The following is an 18,382-nucleotide window of genomic DNA, read 5'->3' on the forward strand; positions in this document are numbered from 1 at the left end:
ACCACATTTACTATGAACGTTACCTAAATTTGTAAAAATTGTGAATTATAGTTAATTATTCTATAAGATTTAAAATTTTTATTGTAGTTAATTTTCTGATAAAAATTAAAAATTATAAAAAAATTATTATTAAATAAAGAAAAATGATAAACTAATTGTAATAATTAACTGTTATACGTCTCAAAAATTGAAAAAATCTAGAGTGTGAGCTCCAAAAGCTCCTAATATGTAGATAGGTACCAGGGACACACCCGTTAGGAAGATTCGAAGACTTACCATCACAATTTTGATTTTCTGCAGAGGGAATCTCATTCGAAATGGTTCTTCATTAATTTAGATACATATCTGAAGGGGGAAGAAATTTCTCTAGATCTCTGAACTCATGATACTGCACAGCGATCGACCATAGGACTTATGATTCCACAGATTTTACGAGTGCGTATATCAGATGTGCACGTTAAGTTTTAGAGGAGTCGAAGCCTGAACCTCGGCCTCTCCTGACTGGAGCCTGATTCTCTGACCACTGAGCTTTAATTTCCCCGAAAGCTTCCAAACTGAATCAATGAAATCAATCGACAAAATTGCTAATCACGCTCTCGCCCGCATTTCCGAATTCGCATACGCAATCTTTTGCATTCAGTGAAAATGATTCCGAAGCATGACGTATAGCTGAATGTGGCTGTTGGCGTATCATTAAGATTTAGAAATTTTGAGTGGCAATGATATGTTTTTTTAGAATTTCGATTCGATGATATCGATATGCTGTAGGCTGAAGTTTTTCTTTCTAAAATATACGTAATTTTTAATGATTGTATGAATGCCGAATTGTGTTTTTTTGACAACGCATTTTCTCACTCTTAATAAATATTTGTAATTTTTCACTTTTCCTCTAGCTTATAAACTTTTGAAACTATTATAGTTATTTCAGATCTAGACTGTCAGAGACGTCAGATAAACAAATATACTTTAAAAGGACGTGGCAGTGATGTTCTGTAGTTTTTGAAAAGGATATATTGTTTACTTTAAGGGTTTATTTAACATAATAATAAAATGGGACTTACAATTTCTAGTATTTTTACTCGCCTTTTTGGAAAAAAGCAAGTCAGAATTTTGATGGGTAAGTAACTATGTTTGGTGCTAATATAAGATATGTTTATTTCTTGGGCGGCGGTTCATGGAAAAAAAATTGTGAGAGTTATTAAAGAGATGAAGGAATAAAAGCTATAAATGTTTTAACATATGCTGAAATTTAAAAAAAGTAACCTTTGACTTTTAATTTGCATCAAACTTCCTCAGGAAAAATAAGGAGTACTTAGGAAACTTCGTTTTACTTAGAATTGAAAAGAATATAAACAGGTTAAATATAATTGGTAGAGCATATAAATATGTCTAACAGATTTTCCAAACCAGTTTTCTGTTGAATTACCAATTTAATGACGCAAGTAATATTTTATAACAAAAAGTATACCAAGACTGATTTTGACACTCCAGTTAATAACAATATAATAATATATTTACTATGCTAAATTTGGAGAACTTTTAGGTAATTATTAAAAATTGTTTTAACTGAAATTTTTTTTAAATATTTTTATTCAAACTTAGTTTATAATTTTCTTTTGTTTCAAATTTTTTTTTATATATTATATATATAAATTTTTTTTTATTTTTAGTTGGTCTTGATGCAGCTGGCAAAACAACAATCTTGTATAAGTTGAAATTGGGAGAGATAGTTACAACAATTCCTACAATAGGTAAGAATGTAAATCTTTATTTACAACAATTCCTACAATAGGTAAGCATGTAAATCTTTATTATCTTTATCCTAAAAACTATATAATTTCATTTAGTGAATCCTCAAGACTTAGAAATTTATTGGTGCTTAGCACCCTGAATTTCTAGGTCCCTTGCTATTAAAAATATGAATTTGTTACCTCTTTATTCATCTGTTAATATGCACATTCATAATTATTCTATCTATTGATAGAAAAAGCAAAGAATTTCAAAACAAGAGATATTTAAACTATTAAGACGTTAGTACAGCTCAAATAACTTCAAGGAAAAACAATGATTTAATTATTTAAATTTTCACATTTTACTACTAAAGAAGGAAAAGAATTTTTACTACACATATTTCAAGTTTAGTTACAATTATGCATTGAAAAAGTTATTTTTTGTCCCTTTTTAGATTTGTGCTGTATTTGAAACTCTATAGCAGCGGTTCCCAATTTTTTTTTGGTTGTGGAATTGATCTGCAACCACTTTCCAGTGGAACCCTGACTTAAGAACTGAAGTAAATGAAGAAAAATCTGAATATATATTAGCTGTCAAAACTCTATTTAAACTTTTAGATTTTTAATATTTAAAAAGAGGAAGGAAAATGTGAAATCGTTTTATCATTAATAATCTTAAATTGTGTTTTATTTTCAACAGTTGGATTTTTTTTCTTAGAGCTAAATCTAGCAAAATTTTTTTTTTTTGTACTGTTATAAAATGAAAAATAAAAATAAGTGCTATAATATGGAAAATGGTTATTTTGGAAATATATTTCTTTATTAGTGAATTCAGTTTTACTTTGATTTGAAGAGCGGAATGTTATATACTATTCCATTTTTTTATAAATATGTGTTCTTTTCATGATTATATCTATAGATATTTTAACAAAAGGCAATTTCCTTATTGTTGGCGTTTTATTTTAAATAATTTTGTAAACATGATCGATGTAAGTAAATGATGCATTATTGGTTATTATAATATAATTACAGATTTCAAAAGGGTTTAAAAACTATTTGAAAATAGTCTTAGAACCCCTTTAACTCTCCGACAGAACCCTAGGGTTCCGCAGAACACCATTTGGGAACTTCTGCTCTATTGCCTATAAGTGGAATCGTTGTTTATTAGTGTTATTATTATATATTCTATAACTACTTTAATGTGTATTTATTTTATTTAGGGTTTAATGTGGAGACTGTTGAATATAAGAATATTTGTTTCACTGTTTGGGATGTTGGTGGACAAGATAAAATAAGACCATTATGGAGACATTATTTTCAGAATACGGAGGTAAGTATTGATCTGGAATTTAAACTGTTGTCTTTATATTAATGCATTCAATTATTGCTTATGATTTGTTCAATCAGTATTTTCTTAGATGAAATGAAGTTCTAGCTATTTACTTCAATGTAGTATTCAAATTATTCCACTAAATACATCAATCTTTTATCATTAAAAATGTAAAGTTACGAGCAGGAAAAAAATTCTTACTTTGTTTAACAGGGATGAGATTTTTCCGCTTTTTAGCGGATTTCCGCTTTTTTTACTTTTGTGTCTCGAATATCCCCCTTTTTATCAAAAACTCCGATTATCTAAAAGTTTCTCTTTTTTAAAAAAAATTATTTTAAATAAAGATTTTGCTTTTTCGAAAAATTTAGCCGCTGAAATAGAAGAATTATATTTATTTCCGATTTTCAAAGATGAACAGAAAATTCAACCTACATATCTGTCAATTCTTCCACATTTTTACATTTTAGCTGTTTTCGCCGCTTTTACACACAGAAGATACGATTTTCCTCATTTTTATCCGCCCGCCAGATAGTTCGTATTTTCGTACTTCAAGCTTTTTAAAAGTCTCAAGCCCAGAATTTGCTAACATTTCGATTCTTATTCACTCGATTTGAATATACTACAATATGGTTCTTATTTACGAGATTTAAAAATCCAATATCACTATTTGTATTTACACGTTTTTAAAAACCTATGTAATGATTCGTATTCACACGAGTTTAAAATCAATTATCGCGATTCTTGTAAGAAGTAGGTTTTTTTTAAATTAGTTACTATAAATGTGACTGTTTTTCAATCAACAATTATTAGCATATATAGGCATATTCAAAACTTACATTCTGTGCTTGCAAAGAAGAATGTGACAAAGGCAGGTAAAGAAAGAAAAAATAGGATTTGTGAAAAGATGTTTGAAGATGGGCTAACAACTAAATTAATCACCAATCTGTTTCCCCTCATTCACAAGCTGCATTATGAGAAATTTGACCTTGTTAAAAGATTTTTTACTGGTTTTGTAAAACATGAAGCATTTGCAGCAAATTAAGCAAAAAAAGATATAGCAAACAAAAGCAATCACTTAAAAAATTATTCAATTTTTTGCGGAAAAAGTTTTTTTAACTCAGCACCAAAATTTAAGAAATAATGCTGCTGTTATTTATGATATAAAATGCGAAATTCTTATCATATGAAAAATAATTATCTAAACAGTTGCTGACTACCATGAAATTTTTTCAAACTAAAATAGCAATTTTTGTTGTTTGTTATCTTAAATTGTCAGGAATTTATTATTAAACGATTGTACACGCGTAAAATTTACTCACGTGGAAATAACGCTTTTTTGCCTTTTGGCCAATCTCATCCCTGTGTTTAATTAAAGATATACTATAAAAATTTAATTTTTTTAATATGATACCCCAAAATAGCATGTTTGAGTAATTTTTGTTGTGTAAGTTTGTTTAAATGTAACTGATAAATTTAAAGTAAAAGTAAAATATGTTATGTTTTCTTATTTTAGAGCTTAGGTTTTTATTATTTGTTTAGGTTTTACACGTTATCAATTTTTTATTTTATTTAAGTCTTAATTAAATCATAAATTTTGCTTTTTTTTGTATTTCTTTAACTTGTTATTTTCAACTATTGCTGTAAAAAGATCATTTGAATAATGAAAATATCTGAGAACAAATTATTTTCTCTTCAACAGCAATTGAACCTGAATTTTTTTGTCGATACCTTGCCTTACCTTGCCTTTTTCCTTTCTTTCCTGTGTAACCTCTTTGTGATTGATCAACAAATGGTTAACATGTTAGTTATTATCAATACCCATATTTAAAAATGAATTTTGAATTTGTATGAAATAAACTTATTTTACAGTAAAGTTAATAGTAGTTTAACAAAATTTTAATTTTCATTAACTTACATGCAATTATTAAAAAATAGCTTTCAGCTAACTATACAGTCTGCCACATCATATTGTTCTAATCTTTGACAAACATAATTTATTTTTGGAGTATATCTATTTTTTTAAGATTGTAAGATTTTTAGTAAGTTTCTGTGAATGAATTTGACTATGCAAAATTTTAATGTTAAAATTATTTTTGATTAATTTATTTATTTGTCCTATTAATTTATTTTTAATGTATATTTTATAATTTATTTTTAGGGCCTAATATTTGTTGTGGATAGTAATGATAGAGACAGAATAGCTGAAGCACAGGATGAACTGTCTAAAATGGTATTTTTTCCATTTGTATCTTTAAATTGTGTGATTTATATCTTATTTCTTTTTATAAAGTTATAAAGGCTTTTTGAATATCAGATTAGTTTATTTATCTGTGTATTTTAAATTTTGTTTTATTTAAAATTTATGATTTGTATATGGACATTTTTGAATTGCTCCATTTGTGCTTATCTAATGTAATTAAGGTTACATAAGCTGCAGATGGGTAAAGTATTTATGAATTTTTATTGATGCGTGATACATATTCCTATTTTTAAGTATTAATCATTATAATGCATTTGAATTTATTTATATTTGCTAGGCTTGGTAAAGTTTTGGACTCGCTTCCTCTTCATAATTCTTTGGTCGAAAACTATCTTTTGCCCAAAATTATTTTGTCAATTATTTAGAACTTTTTTTTTTCACAGCTAGATTTTGTGGAAATATAAGTTAAGAAAAGATAAATAAATTACAAGTAAATAACTAAATTCAGTAGCTAAATTATAGGCAAATGTGGATATCTATACTTTTAAAATAAATTAAATTAATAAAAAATGATTAAAAAAGATTAATCACTTTTGTCTTTAACTCTTAATTAATTTTATCAGTAATTTTATGTGACTAATGCTAGATTTAATTGGAGTATGTATGACTAACAACTTTTATTTAATTTTAGCCTTTTTTTTGGCTTTTTAAAAAGCTTAAGTGCAGGATTTTAATGTTTTAGGATGATTTTTTCTCTCTCTACGAATGTAGAAAATCAACAAAAAGTGGAAATTTGGGACAGTTTTTACCCCCCTGTTGGAGAGCTATGAAAATTTCTTTTTGTTATAATTTTTATCTAAGAATTTATGTAGGACAATTATGATTGTTATAGTTTGCATTTGAATAAAACAAAAATTAAATGTTTTGTGGTAATCATAATTACTCTATCTGAATGTCAATAAGAAATCCTAATGTTCTTGCTAATTACTTATTCAAATAGAAATTGGAAAAACTCTCAAATATGAATTGCACCAAATGCCTAGCTCATGGAACATTTTCTGGTTCAAATAAGTTATGAAACTAAAAAGTTATTCTACATTAAGTGCCAAATTGAACGTATGTGCTAGTTGAAAATTAACTCTGAGCTATTAAAAAGTCAAAAAGAAACTTTATGTTGACGTTTGCAGCTTATATATATAATATGTTGTAAGGTTTGCCACCACTAGATGGCGCTGCGAGATATGAACAAAACTTAAGAATTAATTAAAAAAAAAGAATCTCTCTTCTTTGAGTGTAGTGTAAAAAGGATTAGTATGTGGGAGGAAGGAGCGAAGCGCTTTTTGACGATGTGATTTGTAAATATTTCTATATACTTAATTTTATGTTTGTGATGTGGCATAGTAGGTGTTTAAATAAATTCGTTTTATGCCAAGAAAAGTTTAGTGTGAAAATCATTTCACATTATGAAAATTTGAAAAAGAACCTGCAAGTTTTAGTTATGTAAAAGCATATTTTTGACTTTTTAAACTGGAACCAGGGGGACCACAAAACAGGGAAAAGTTGGGTTAATCTGGCAGTTGTCATAAATAGACTACTCAACCCTAAATAGTTAAGAAATTAGCAAAAAGATTATAGTTTGTAGAAAATATAGGTAGTAAATATAGAATTTTTTGCTGGTTTTATAACCAATATAAAAATATATAATTCTAAAAATTACCTATTTATGTTTAATGATTTAAAACATACCACTTAAGTTAGATGATGAAATTTTTAGCTGTCTAAAGCTTTACTTTATTTTTAAATATTTTCATTAATATTTTTTTTCATGCTTGTATGTTTTAGAAACATTTTCACATCATTGGTTATTTCTAAATTATAAATGTGTTATAATTATTTGTGTTAATATTGTTTTACTTTATTTATATGTTTTAATTTTTTGATTAAGACAGAAATAGATTTTTTTAATTCCCAAGATAGTTAATGTTATAAAAAGTTTTTTTAAATTTATAATGCTTGAAAATATGTTTATCTGAATTTTGCTGTTTCTAATTTTTATATTTATTTATTAATTTTTTACCTTTCACTTGTTTATATATTTCACTGAAGCAGTTTCTGCTTTGTTCTTAATAAAATTAAGGATTTTTTGTTGAAAGATTTTTTGTGAAAGAAGTGTTAAATCATTAGTCACTCTTTTTATTTTCACCATTGTTCTACGTTAGACAAGAACTTGCTAAATCTTCTTTTCAAAAATAAGTGATAAAATAAAAAGTATCAGCATTTTTTTCAAGTTCAAACCACTAATCAAAGCAAAATAGGTTTTATCTGATTTAACCAAACATTTAAAATTTTTATAGTCATATTTATGTGCTTTTGTTTTGAGGAGATTTTGTTTAGACAATTATGCAGCTATAGGCTAATTTTAATATTTTTAAAGTCTTTAATAAACATTTTTATATTGCACAAAGAAAAGAGAAAAAATCAGAGATTCAAAAGTTTAAAGCTATAACAATTGCTCATTGTATTTTATGAATTTTTTTGTGCAAATTAGTTTGATTATTAAATTTAATGCTCAGCATATTCAGGTATAATTTGTAACAGAATCTTGCATTTGATGTTCTAAATAACCCAGTAAGTTTTCAGAGGTAACCCAGCATATTTATTTGTAACTTTCACTGAATACTTGATAAAAATCAAAATATTTGAAATGAAGTAAAGTAAGCGAAGCTTTTTCAAATCTTGCCCCTAATTTTAAGATTTTTTCCGGTGTGTATAGATGATTTTAGTTTTTCTTACAAAGTGACTTATTCTATCGAAATACTTACAGAAAAAATTCATTTCAATTCTTTATTTTAACAATAACAAATTAAAAAAAATATTTTTTCTGTTTTAAAATTTTCAAAAAATTATTATACCTGGATCTATAAGGTTCATATGTTTTTATTTAATTTTTTTATATTTTGAAATGTTTTATTATTATTATTTAAAGTACACATATTTTCCACCTATAGCTGAAAGAGGATGAACTTTCTGAAGCTGTGTTACTTATCTTCGCAAATAAACAAGATTTACCCAATGCAATGTCTGCTGGTGAACTCACTGAAAAACTAGGTCTTAATTCACTTAGAAATCGAAGAGTAAGCTTCTTAATTATTTTTTTACTTAACAAAGACTCTTGCTTTTTTGTTTTAGTTAAAAATATTTATACAGAATCTATTTCTGTTATATTGTTTAAAATTAATTTTACTGTATCAGAGAATAACTATTTAATTTTTGATTTGTTTTTCAGAAAGCTGTTTTTAAGAGGCTTAATAACTACTTGCATATTTTATGGTTATAATTTCAGATATTTTGTTTTGCGATTGTAAAACTTTTTATTTATACCATAAACTTTATTAAATGTTAAAAGTTTTTGAGTGATATAATTATACAAAATTTGTTTTATTCTTGAAATAGCTTACATAGCAAGCCTACAAGCCTTCATAATTTTTATTATTATTATTTATTCTATTATAATTTTTTTAAGCTCTAGTGGCATAATAGTTAATTTCTCCTTGAACAATTATTATTTATATAAATGGAAGAAATTTTTTTTCAAGGGAGGATGATCAGTGAATGATTCTTTAAATCAGTAACTTTCACATAGTTTATTAAAAATGGTGGAAAATTATTTTAATCGTTAAATTAATAATTAATCATTTTATTAAAAATTGTGGTAAAAGTTACCTCTTGTACTAAATTATTGAATAATTATAAAATGAGAATTCAGAGTGTGGTGTAAAAAATAAATTTCTATCTTAGGAATTCGTGCTTTACTAAGCCTTATTTACAATCATACATATTAATGTATTTATACATAGTCATTATCATAAAGTGAATTCTTTGATTTGTAGCTTATTTGAATGTGAGCTAATGGAGCAGTTTCAGATTTTTTTTTCTCTGTTAGTTACTCTTTCCTGTGATTAACCGCTGGAACACTCAACTATTTATTGTGGATGTGTCCTAAAGGGTTTTTGTATATTAAGTGGACTGTTGTTGATTTCAAATATCTATCATAAATTGTCCGTCTTGGTTCAACTCTATGCCTATATATGTATTCATATATCAAGTTTCTAATGGGATACCTGAAAGTAAGGTAGTGTGGGTATCTCGATACTAATTGGCTGTAGAAACAGAGCATTTGTTTACATTAGCAAATTTTATCTCTATTCTATTTTGAGTAAGCCAGGCCCATCAAGTATCAATTCTCTTAAGTTACACATTCTATATTTTTTGCCCAGGTGGCCGAGTGGTTAGCGTGCCTGACTGCGAATCCAATGGCTGCGGGTTCGAATTCCGCTCTGGGCATGGATGTTTCTCTCTCTCTGTGTTGTCTTCTGATGTATGAATGTGGCCCACCCTATGAACGGGTATTTGTGGCAGTATGACGTGGGTAATGTTGGTCGCCTTCGTGACTTTGGTTCACAGGTGCCCTCTGGGTAACGATAAATGAACAACACTTCCGTCATCTTCTAAGGTGAAGAACGAAAGTTCAGTGCCTGCCGTTATTAGAAAAAAATATTTTTGCATGAAAATTCTTTCACAAAGATTTAAATTCTTTCACTATATATTTCTTACTTAACACAAAGACAAGCATGGAGAACATAAATTATGCATTTAGGTGGTCAGGTATACAAAACAAAAATATATCACTGTTACAATTAAATACATGAACAATAATAAATATATGCTGAGTAAAAGACTTAGACTAGAATGAATTATATTTCAATAAATTCAATGTGCAATACGGCACTGTATCTAGTTAACTTAAAGTCAATTAACCTTCTTACTGACGTGCAGAGACTTGGCGAAACTTTAATACACCATTTTGCATATCCGTGTCTGTATCAGTAATCTTCTTTTTAAGCGCAAATACCCAATGGAAAAGTCCAATTTTGAAAGCAGTGTTACTTTTCTTTTCTGAAAATATTAAAAGAATTTTTAATGTGTTTTTGTTATGGTGTAAAAATTCTGAAACAAAGAACTATACATTTAATTTTAAGCAAATCAAATATAATATCAAATATTATTAAATATTATCAAATATAATTAAGTATCAAATATAATTAAGTAAATAAATCATTCACTGAAGTTCTAAATTACTAGTAATAACTAGTAAGGGAAGTGTGCATCTGTAAAATTCCTAATAAAAGGAAATTAAGTTTAAATTAAATTGAATAATTGAAAACCTTGGATTGTCTAAAAGTTAGCAAACAGATCTGCCCTTGTGGTAAAATATGCCCCATTAAAATTTAAGTTTTTTTTATTCTAAACTAACAAAACTCTCCAGTCAATGTGTATTTGTTGTGTTACATTTAGGTTGTCTGCCTTTTACCAGAGAGGTATGGGGGTTTAATTCTTAGCTGGGACATTTGAATTTTATCTCTAATTTTCTCTTCTAAAAAAGTTGATAATTATTTAACATGTTTATTTAATTTATAGATTGTTATTTTTTAATTTATATAAAAAATTTTGAAAAAATTTAAATAAAGAAAAAAATGTTTAATTTTGTAAATTAATTGATAATTAAAATGTATAGATTATTTAAAAATTTTGTAGTTTCTTATTTTTTAATGTGATAAATGAATTTTATTTGCATTTTTTAACAGGGTGCGTAGCGTTTGAAAGGTGCTTTTTTGGGGATTTCATTTTTAAAAGCTTTTAAAGGTGCTTTTTTTCAGTTGGCCTTTTTAAAAAGTGCTTTTTTTTTTCGAATAATTTTTTCTTCCCTTCAGTGATATCTGGTGGATCGCATGCATTTCANTTTTTGAAAAAATTTAAATAAAGAAAAAAATGTTTAATTTTGTAAATTAATTGATAATTAAAATGTATAGATTATTTAAAAATTTTGTAGTTTCTTATTTTTTAATGTGATAAATGAATTTTATTTGCATTTTTTAACAGGGTGCGTAGCGTTTGTAAAAAATACTTAAAGGTGCTTTTTTGGGGATTTTGTTTTTAAAAGCTTTTAAAGGTGCTTTTTTTTCAGTTGGCGTTTTTAAAAAGTGCTTATTTTTTCGAATAATTTTTTCTTCCCTTCAGTGATATCTGGTGGATCGCATGCATTTCACGAAAAATGGGGAGTTTGCTACGTAATAATTCACGCTGACTTCATGTCGTACCCACGTTATGACTTGCGCATGCGCGCATACTTGAAACCGAAACCAGAGTGCTCCAATTCGGATTGAGAATGTCAGATCCTTATGAAATCTTTTCTTTTTAATTTATTTTAATTTTGTTCTTGTTTATTTAATTCACTTCTAACACTTTTTTTGACGTAGGGGGTAAGGGTACTTTTGTTCTGAGTTCAGGGTCAAGTTGAATTCACTNAAAAACCCAGACAGATCAATGATTTTGCTCTTTCATAAACGACACACCTTTCCAAGAAAACAAATATTATTATCATTTCAAAAAAAGACTTTCTGATATTTTTCACTAGAGTTACATTATTTTTAATTTAACTTTTGTAACTTAGTGATAATAGTGCTTGAAAAGTTTTTAAAAAGTGCTTATTTTTGATTCAAAGATTTGGCTACGCACCCTGTTTAATAATTTAAGGTTTTACTAAATTTAATTATGAAAATGTAAACGAAAGTATATCATTTTTTAAAAGCTATTTAGTGCCCTAATAGAACACCTTTTATCTCAATCTTCTTCTTCTTTTTTTTTTTTACTTGTAAAATGTATTAATTTCTAAAGAAAATAATTTTATAGTTAAGCAATTTTTCTTTTTTTTTATTTTATAATTTTTTTAAAATTTATTCCTCCCTTCTATCTTTTTTTCAATAAGTATAATGTTTTTGTTATATTTTCATAACTAAAAACTTAAATTATTTATTATAAGTAAATAAATTCAGTTGATTAACCCTCTGACTGATTATCCCGCGATTTCCACGGGCAACTGAATTGTAGCAAAATCTGCTCACCCCCTCGATTTCCGCGGGCATGTGTTTTTCTTCCTTTATTGATGAGCGCATCCCGTTTATTCCCCGTTTCAGCGGTATTAGACGTTTAATTTACGTTTTGACCAACATATGTCGTTAGTTGTCCTCTAAATTGCCGTATTTGAAAGCGCGTAGTGTAAAGCGATTTCGTAAGGACGGAAAGCGCGTAGTGTAAAGCAAATTTTTAAAGCGGCTTCGGTCCAGAAATGGAGCAGTCAGAGGGTTAAAAATGTTGATTTTTTTTTCCTAAAATAATCTATGTATATTAAGTAAAAAAAGAAACTAAATCTCCATTAATTTTTTGCTTTAAAATTTATTTGTTTTTATTTTTTTTGTTTTTTTTTTGTTTAAAAATATTTGAATTTAAAAATAATAATTTATAAAGTTAATAAAATGTATAAAATAATTATCATTTTTTTTAGTTCCAGCTGGGATTTGAATTTCAAACCTTTCTGGTAGAAGACGTTGGCTTCACTATTACGCCACAAATGCAGATTAGCTGGAAATTTTTGTTAGTTTAAAAGTAAATGAACTAAAACTCTGAAAGGGCATATTTCACCCGAGGTGCAGATCTGACTCTTAATTTTTTCTTTATGCAAGACTTTTAATTGTTTTCCTTAAGTTTAATTTCATTAGTGTTTAGTTTAATTTTATTATTTTACAGTAACATATACCTAATGCCATTTTAAGTTTAAACAATTACCACAAAATATAAGCACAGTACTTATCCTTCCATATTCGAATAGATAAGATCAATATAATGGCTAGATACATTTTCATATAATTCTGGAGAGTGTTAATTATAAGCATTTACAGAAAAAAACACAACTTTCATGCAGGCAATAATGTTTTCATGTATCATGCTTGGGTTTCTGGAAATTATGTATCAATTATGAAGCAATTCTATGGAAAAGTTTGTAGAAATGCCTCCCGTGGTAAAAATGTGGCATATAGATGTATTTCCAAAAGTCTCATTTATAAATTATTTAAATATATTTTTATTAAGTTTTTTATTTATTATTTTATTAAGTATGTTAATTATTTTTTGGGAAAAATATTTTATTCAAAAAATATATGTATGAATTAAATTTAATGTATTTTTAATGAGTGTTCATTTTTTTTCTTAGTGGTACATTCAAGCAACTTGTGCTACACAAGGCGATGGCCTTTATGAAGGATTGGATTGGTTATCTAGTGAACTTGCAAAAAATTCTTAAACAAGCATGTTTAAACAAGTCTCTCCATTGAATTGTATATTGTTATAGCACTTTTGATTGGTGCCTCTTATAATAGTCTTAATTTCAGAATTTATTTTTGCATATCCATAGATTAAATCATTACCTACTAAAAGTCTGCTTTATTTTTCTTTCTGCATCTTTGCTCTTTCTGGCACCATTACAAATTGTGACCTCTTTAGCTTTATTTTTAATTGTATTAAATATTTGTGGTGGTAGGATTATTGCTTAGGCCAGTTTGAAATTAAGAATTCATCTATATATTTAAACTATGTCTTAAGTATACTGCACTATTGTGATGATTTATGAATGAAACTTTATAATATATGTTAATAAGTTTTGTTTTTGGAGGAGGCTTTTTCTATGTTTTGATTGTGAATTTGCATTTTTATTTTCTGTAGGACTATCTATTTTTTTTTCTCTCATTAAAATACAATTAGTGTGATAATATTCTATTTATTCCAGTTGGCATTGTGGTGTTTTTGAAAAATATTTTTATTAGATATCGTGGATGCATTTTATACCAAAAAGTTTTATTTCATATTTTCATTGCTTGTATCTGATATAATTGAACTTAGACGGTATATTTGAAAAGTTGGGAGGACGATCTCATAAAATAAAAGAAGCTAATTGCTTTTACTGTCATTGGAAACTAATTAAGTGATGGCTATTAGCTGCTACACAATTTTTTTTTTTGAAACATCATTGCCATGCTTCGTTGTCATTTTTGACATTGTTTGCACTATATTGAAAAATATCTTCCTTTTTCAGTCCTAAAGCAGGTAACTTTTTGTGTACTGCTAGCACACCCTACATTTTCCCTGACATTTTTTATGTGTCTCTTTTGATGATTTGCTTACTCTGAAACGAATGTTGATTCCAGTTTGAAATGTTCCTGTTTAAAATGACACTCCCCTTACATTGATTGCATTAAATTAATCCACTTCAGCCTGTCATGATTGCCATGTTTTTGTTCACTGTTTGTGTGAGCACAAATTTCTGTAGTGGATTTTGACTACTTTTTTTTGGTTTATTGGTTTAATAAATAATTTTACTGATTTCTCTTCATTTTATATTAGAAAATTCTCTAAAATTTGAAAAGTGATAGCAAAAAAAGAAAAAAATTCCTATAAAAGTAAAATTTTTGCTCCGTTTATTTTGTTTGAATAAGAGCTACCACTGAACAAATAAGTAAGCCTCATTAATAGTAATTTATATAAAGCTTTTTTATTTTAATATGTTCTAAATTTTTCAGTTTTTGTTTTTTTAAAATTCAGAACTCTTTATTTTGTAATTGAAAAATTTGTTATTCTAAAATGAATTCGTTATTATTCAAAAATATAAGATATTTTTTTTTATTTTTATTAAAATGTATTTGCCAATCATAAATTGAAGATGTTATGGTTAATTAAAATTTACAGTTATTAGTGTCAAAAATTTCTACAATTCCTTTAGTCTAAAATATCCTTGATATTATTTGAATGTTAGCATGAATTTAATATTTTTCATAAATTATACTGGATATTTTTCGCTTCATGTTAGCAGATATTACCTCCTAAAAAGCACAATTATTCAACTATGGGACCATTCACCAAACTTTTCAAATCCACATTTTCGTGTGGTTCGAGTAAAAAATTAAGCTATTTCATGTTTATATTTAGATCCTTTTACAGAAGTATTTATTGATTTGTATACTTTGATTTTCTTACTCATTCGTAGATAATTTCTAGCATATTTTTTAAGCATTTTTCTCTTTGATCAGACTTACAATAAAACATGAACTTTTTCTAATTGAACTTTTATCATGCTATGCAATCATTATTTTTATATTTGTTTGAAAATAACATAAAATAACTGGTAAATTTCCTTTTAAATTTTTGAACTGTAAAAAGTTTTTTCATTTATATAAGTCAAAAATTATATTAAATTTATTAAAATATTTAATTTTATTTTTACATGCTTTTAATCAGAATTTTATGAAGAAAAAAATAAGTACCTCTGGTGATTGCTTGAATGAATGATTCATTTATTAATTTTTAAACAATATTTTAATACAAAAATATCAACTGGCATCTAAAAGATTTTTTTATTGTTTATAAACTATATGTTCTGAATTCAATGTTTTATGCTAATTATGTGCTTTTATAATTTACTAGTTCATTGAGCATTAAATATTAGTATAGCAAAACCTCCAATTTCTTGTTTTGAGGGAACACTATTTTTTATTCTTTTATTTTTTGACTGCAAAATACATGTTATTAAAGCAGTTAATAAACAATATGCTGTAGTTTTTACATTAGATACTATCTTTCTTTTCATATGTGACTTCAGTTTCATAAAATGTTTTGATATCTGTTCATATTGTAAAATAAAAATAAATTTTGAAAATATTTTGTGGCCTTATTTTTGATTTGTTAATTTTTAAAAAATTTTGTATTACTAATTTTATTTAAATATTATTGTCTTTGTACGTTTACAGTATTTAATTTAAACTATTTATTATTTTTTTTTTAAAAGTTGAGATTACCAGAGCTGTGGAGTCAGTAAAGTTTGCTTTCTTGAGAGCTTGGTTTTAACTCCAAAATTTATTCAACTTGTATTAAAAAAATTACTCTATTGAAGGTACTTTATTTAATATTAAATTTTTTTAACATTACAGTTGAAGAAATGAATCATTTAAGAAAATTTATTTGTACAGAGTATTGAAACTGTGCATAATTATTTTATATATATATAAAAAAAAAACTAGATTTCAATATGTCTAACATATATTGTGCTCAAACATCTTAAACAAGATTGTTTAATGATTAGTCATGAATTAGAGAATTCTAATAAATCCTACATTAAATTAATTTTCTTTTAAAATTAACTTTGTAACTTAGCTAAGAAAATTTGGTTTTGAATGTAACGATTTTAATAATAACTCTTCAATTTGACCATGTATTACATTGAATTTTTAAATTTTTTTTTAGTAGTTTAATCAAACAATGCCGCAAAGGAGTTAAGTTGGTGATAAGCCATAATCTAAATCATAATAGCATAATTACAACCTTAAAGACCCTATCGCTGATTATTGGGACCTGGGATATTAAGTTTTGTGTCTAAATGGTCTTGCATATGTTGGATTCTTAAATTTCGACTAAAAGAACTGTCTAAAATCAGGGTATTAACTGATCTTTTATCACTCTTCACTAAATCACAGGTTTGAGTTTTCTTCTACTAAAATCATTCAACACTGCTCTTCATCTTGATTTTTGAGACTCTTTCTACATTTTGAAAAATTCTTATTTAGTTTATGAACTTTCGAATATTTGAAAGTTTATTTTAGTTTAATCTGTTACATTCAGATGCTCCTGTCAAATCCTCTCCCTTGTTTCCTTTCCTCCCCTTATCTCGTTGTTCAAACTTGTTTCTCTATCCTGATTTGTTAAACCATTTTACTCATGTTTGTCTCTTTACTTCTCTATCTTCATTTGATATTTAGGCTCTAAGAAAGGTATGCAATTTTGAACCTTAGCTTTGTAATTTTGAACCCAAACCAGAAGAAAGGGGAAGTCCTGGATAAAGTATTAGGAGTAATTTACATTCTTTGAGTACTTCGTAATGGAACTAACCCGCATTTGCGTTACACGGAGAAGAAAACCATGAAATCCTCTCATTGTTACCCGTGCGGCTAGGGGATTCTAACCCATAATTGGATTACCACTGAGGAAGTTTTTGTTATCAATACGGATTCAGCACTGTGGGTGTGAAATTAGTATTGACATGCCATCGCTGGAATTCGGACCTGGGTCACCTGATTGGAGGTGAGGGCTCTATTCTCTCAGTCAGCATAGCTCCTCCCTTCATTTGCTTCTTGGAGATAAGTTCATAGCTCCCAGTACTTCTGCTTTTGACTTTAGTTTCGGGGAGGGAAATGTCGGATTTCAGGGCCTCAGGTCAGCAATGGGTTTCTTTAAGCTTTTTCCTTAACTGTATGAATTGGGTGACCTAGGCCAACTTGGCATACAACAATAGAACTTTTTCCTCCTGATCAGCGATTTTGTAGTTCGAATGTGTTTGTTTTATCTTTAATTCATTTTTTATTTAAATTTTGTTTTCGAAATGTCCGATAATACAAAAATATATAACTATTTTAAGTAGGAAATGGAACTGAATTTAGGTGCGCATCTGCTGAATAAAAATTGGGTCTAAGAAAATAAATTGCTTAACTTAGAAATTTACATGAGATATGTTTTAAATAAAGTGTGTACACATGATTCTTCTTTTAAGGTTGATGTTTAATTCAAGCTAAAGTAACTGATTCTGAAGCTTAAGCAATGTTTAGAGTTTTATTTTTATTTGGCATCAAGTTTGTTGTTAATAATTTTTCTGTTTCGAGAGATGATGTCACAGCTCGTTTCTTGATATTCTATAAATTCAGTATTGTTCTTTGGAGTGCGATGACTTTTATTATTTGATGAGATCCACACAAAATGGTGTCAATAACAGGAAAAGTAATGTCTGCATGTGTGAGAATATTCAGAAATGTAACCAAAATCCAAACTTAATTTTGTTTTTGCATGTTGAAAACTTAAAAGATTTTGTTTACTGAGAATTCAAACCAGAAAGAGTTTCAGAACTTTTTTAAATAAGCTATATAAGTTACTCAGTTGGTTTTAAGACAATAGATTAAAATTTATCTGATTAAAGACTTTATTCGCTTCAAAAATATATAAATAGGAAATAACGGTCGCCGTGTTTTAATCGCTCAAAAATAGGCTCCCATTTTCATGACTCGCCAGACGTGATCGAATGAGAAGAAAAGTGATTAGAAATATAAAACGTAAAGTTTCCAACGAAAAATGGAAAAATAAAGTTGTGAAACAAAGCTAGAGAAACCACAGTAGCCGAGAGAGAGAGAATTC

At 27.1% G+C, this 18,382-nt stretch overlaps 1 protein-coding gene across 1 annotated transcript; it reads left to right on the forward strand.

Annotated features, from left to right (window-relative positions):
• Positions 1 to 729: 729 nt before the first annotated feature.
• LOC107446218 (ADP-ribosylation factor 2) lies at positions 730 to 15,865 on the forward strand. The gene is made up of 6 exons (XM_016060814.3): positions 730 to 1,117; positions 1,671 to 1,751; positions 2,951 to 3,060; positions 5,219 to 5,290; positions 8,269 to 8,394; positions 13,368 to 15,865. Exons 1-6 carry the CDS (start codon positions 1,051 to 1,053, stop codon positions 13,455 to 13,457), a joined length of 546 nt encoding a protein of 181 aa, XP_015916300.1. The 5' UTR covers positions 730 to 1,050; the 3' UTR covers positions 13,458 to 15,865.
• Positions 15,866 to 18,382: the final 2,517 nt, after the last annotated feature.

The sequence above is a fragment of the Parasteatoda tepidariorum genome, chromosome 10 (genome assembly GCF_043381705.1).
Source record: "Parasteatoda tepidariorum isolate YZ-2023 chromosome 10, CAS_Ptep_4.0, whole genome shotgun sequence".
Lineage (NCBI taxonomy): Eukaryota > Metazoa > Arthropoda > Arachnida > Araneae > Theridiidae > Parasteatoda > Parasteatoda tepidariorum.

What these genes read in the sequence shown, in the direction of transcription:
- LOC107446218 (XM_016060814.3), top strand. Translation starts at nt 1,051, where the DNA reads ATGGGACTTACAATTTCTAGTATTTTTACTCGCCTTTTTGGAAAAAAG. An exon ending in GCAAGTCAGAATTTTGATGG is followed by an intron (nt 1,118 to 1,670) that starts GTAAGTAACTAT and finishes TTTTATTTTTAG; the next exon opens with TTGGTCTTGATGCAGCTGGC. An exon ending in ATTCACTTAGAAATCGAAGA is followed by an intron (nt 8,395 to 13,367) that starts GTAAGCTTCTTA and finishes TTTTTTTCTTAG; the next exon opens with TGGTACATTCAAGCAACTTG.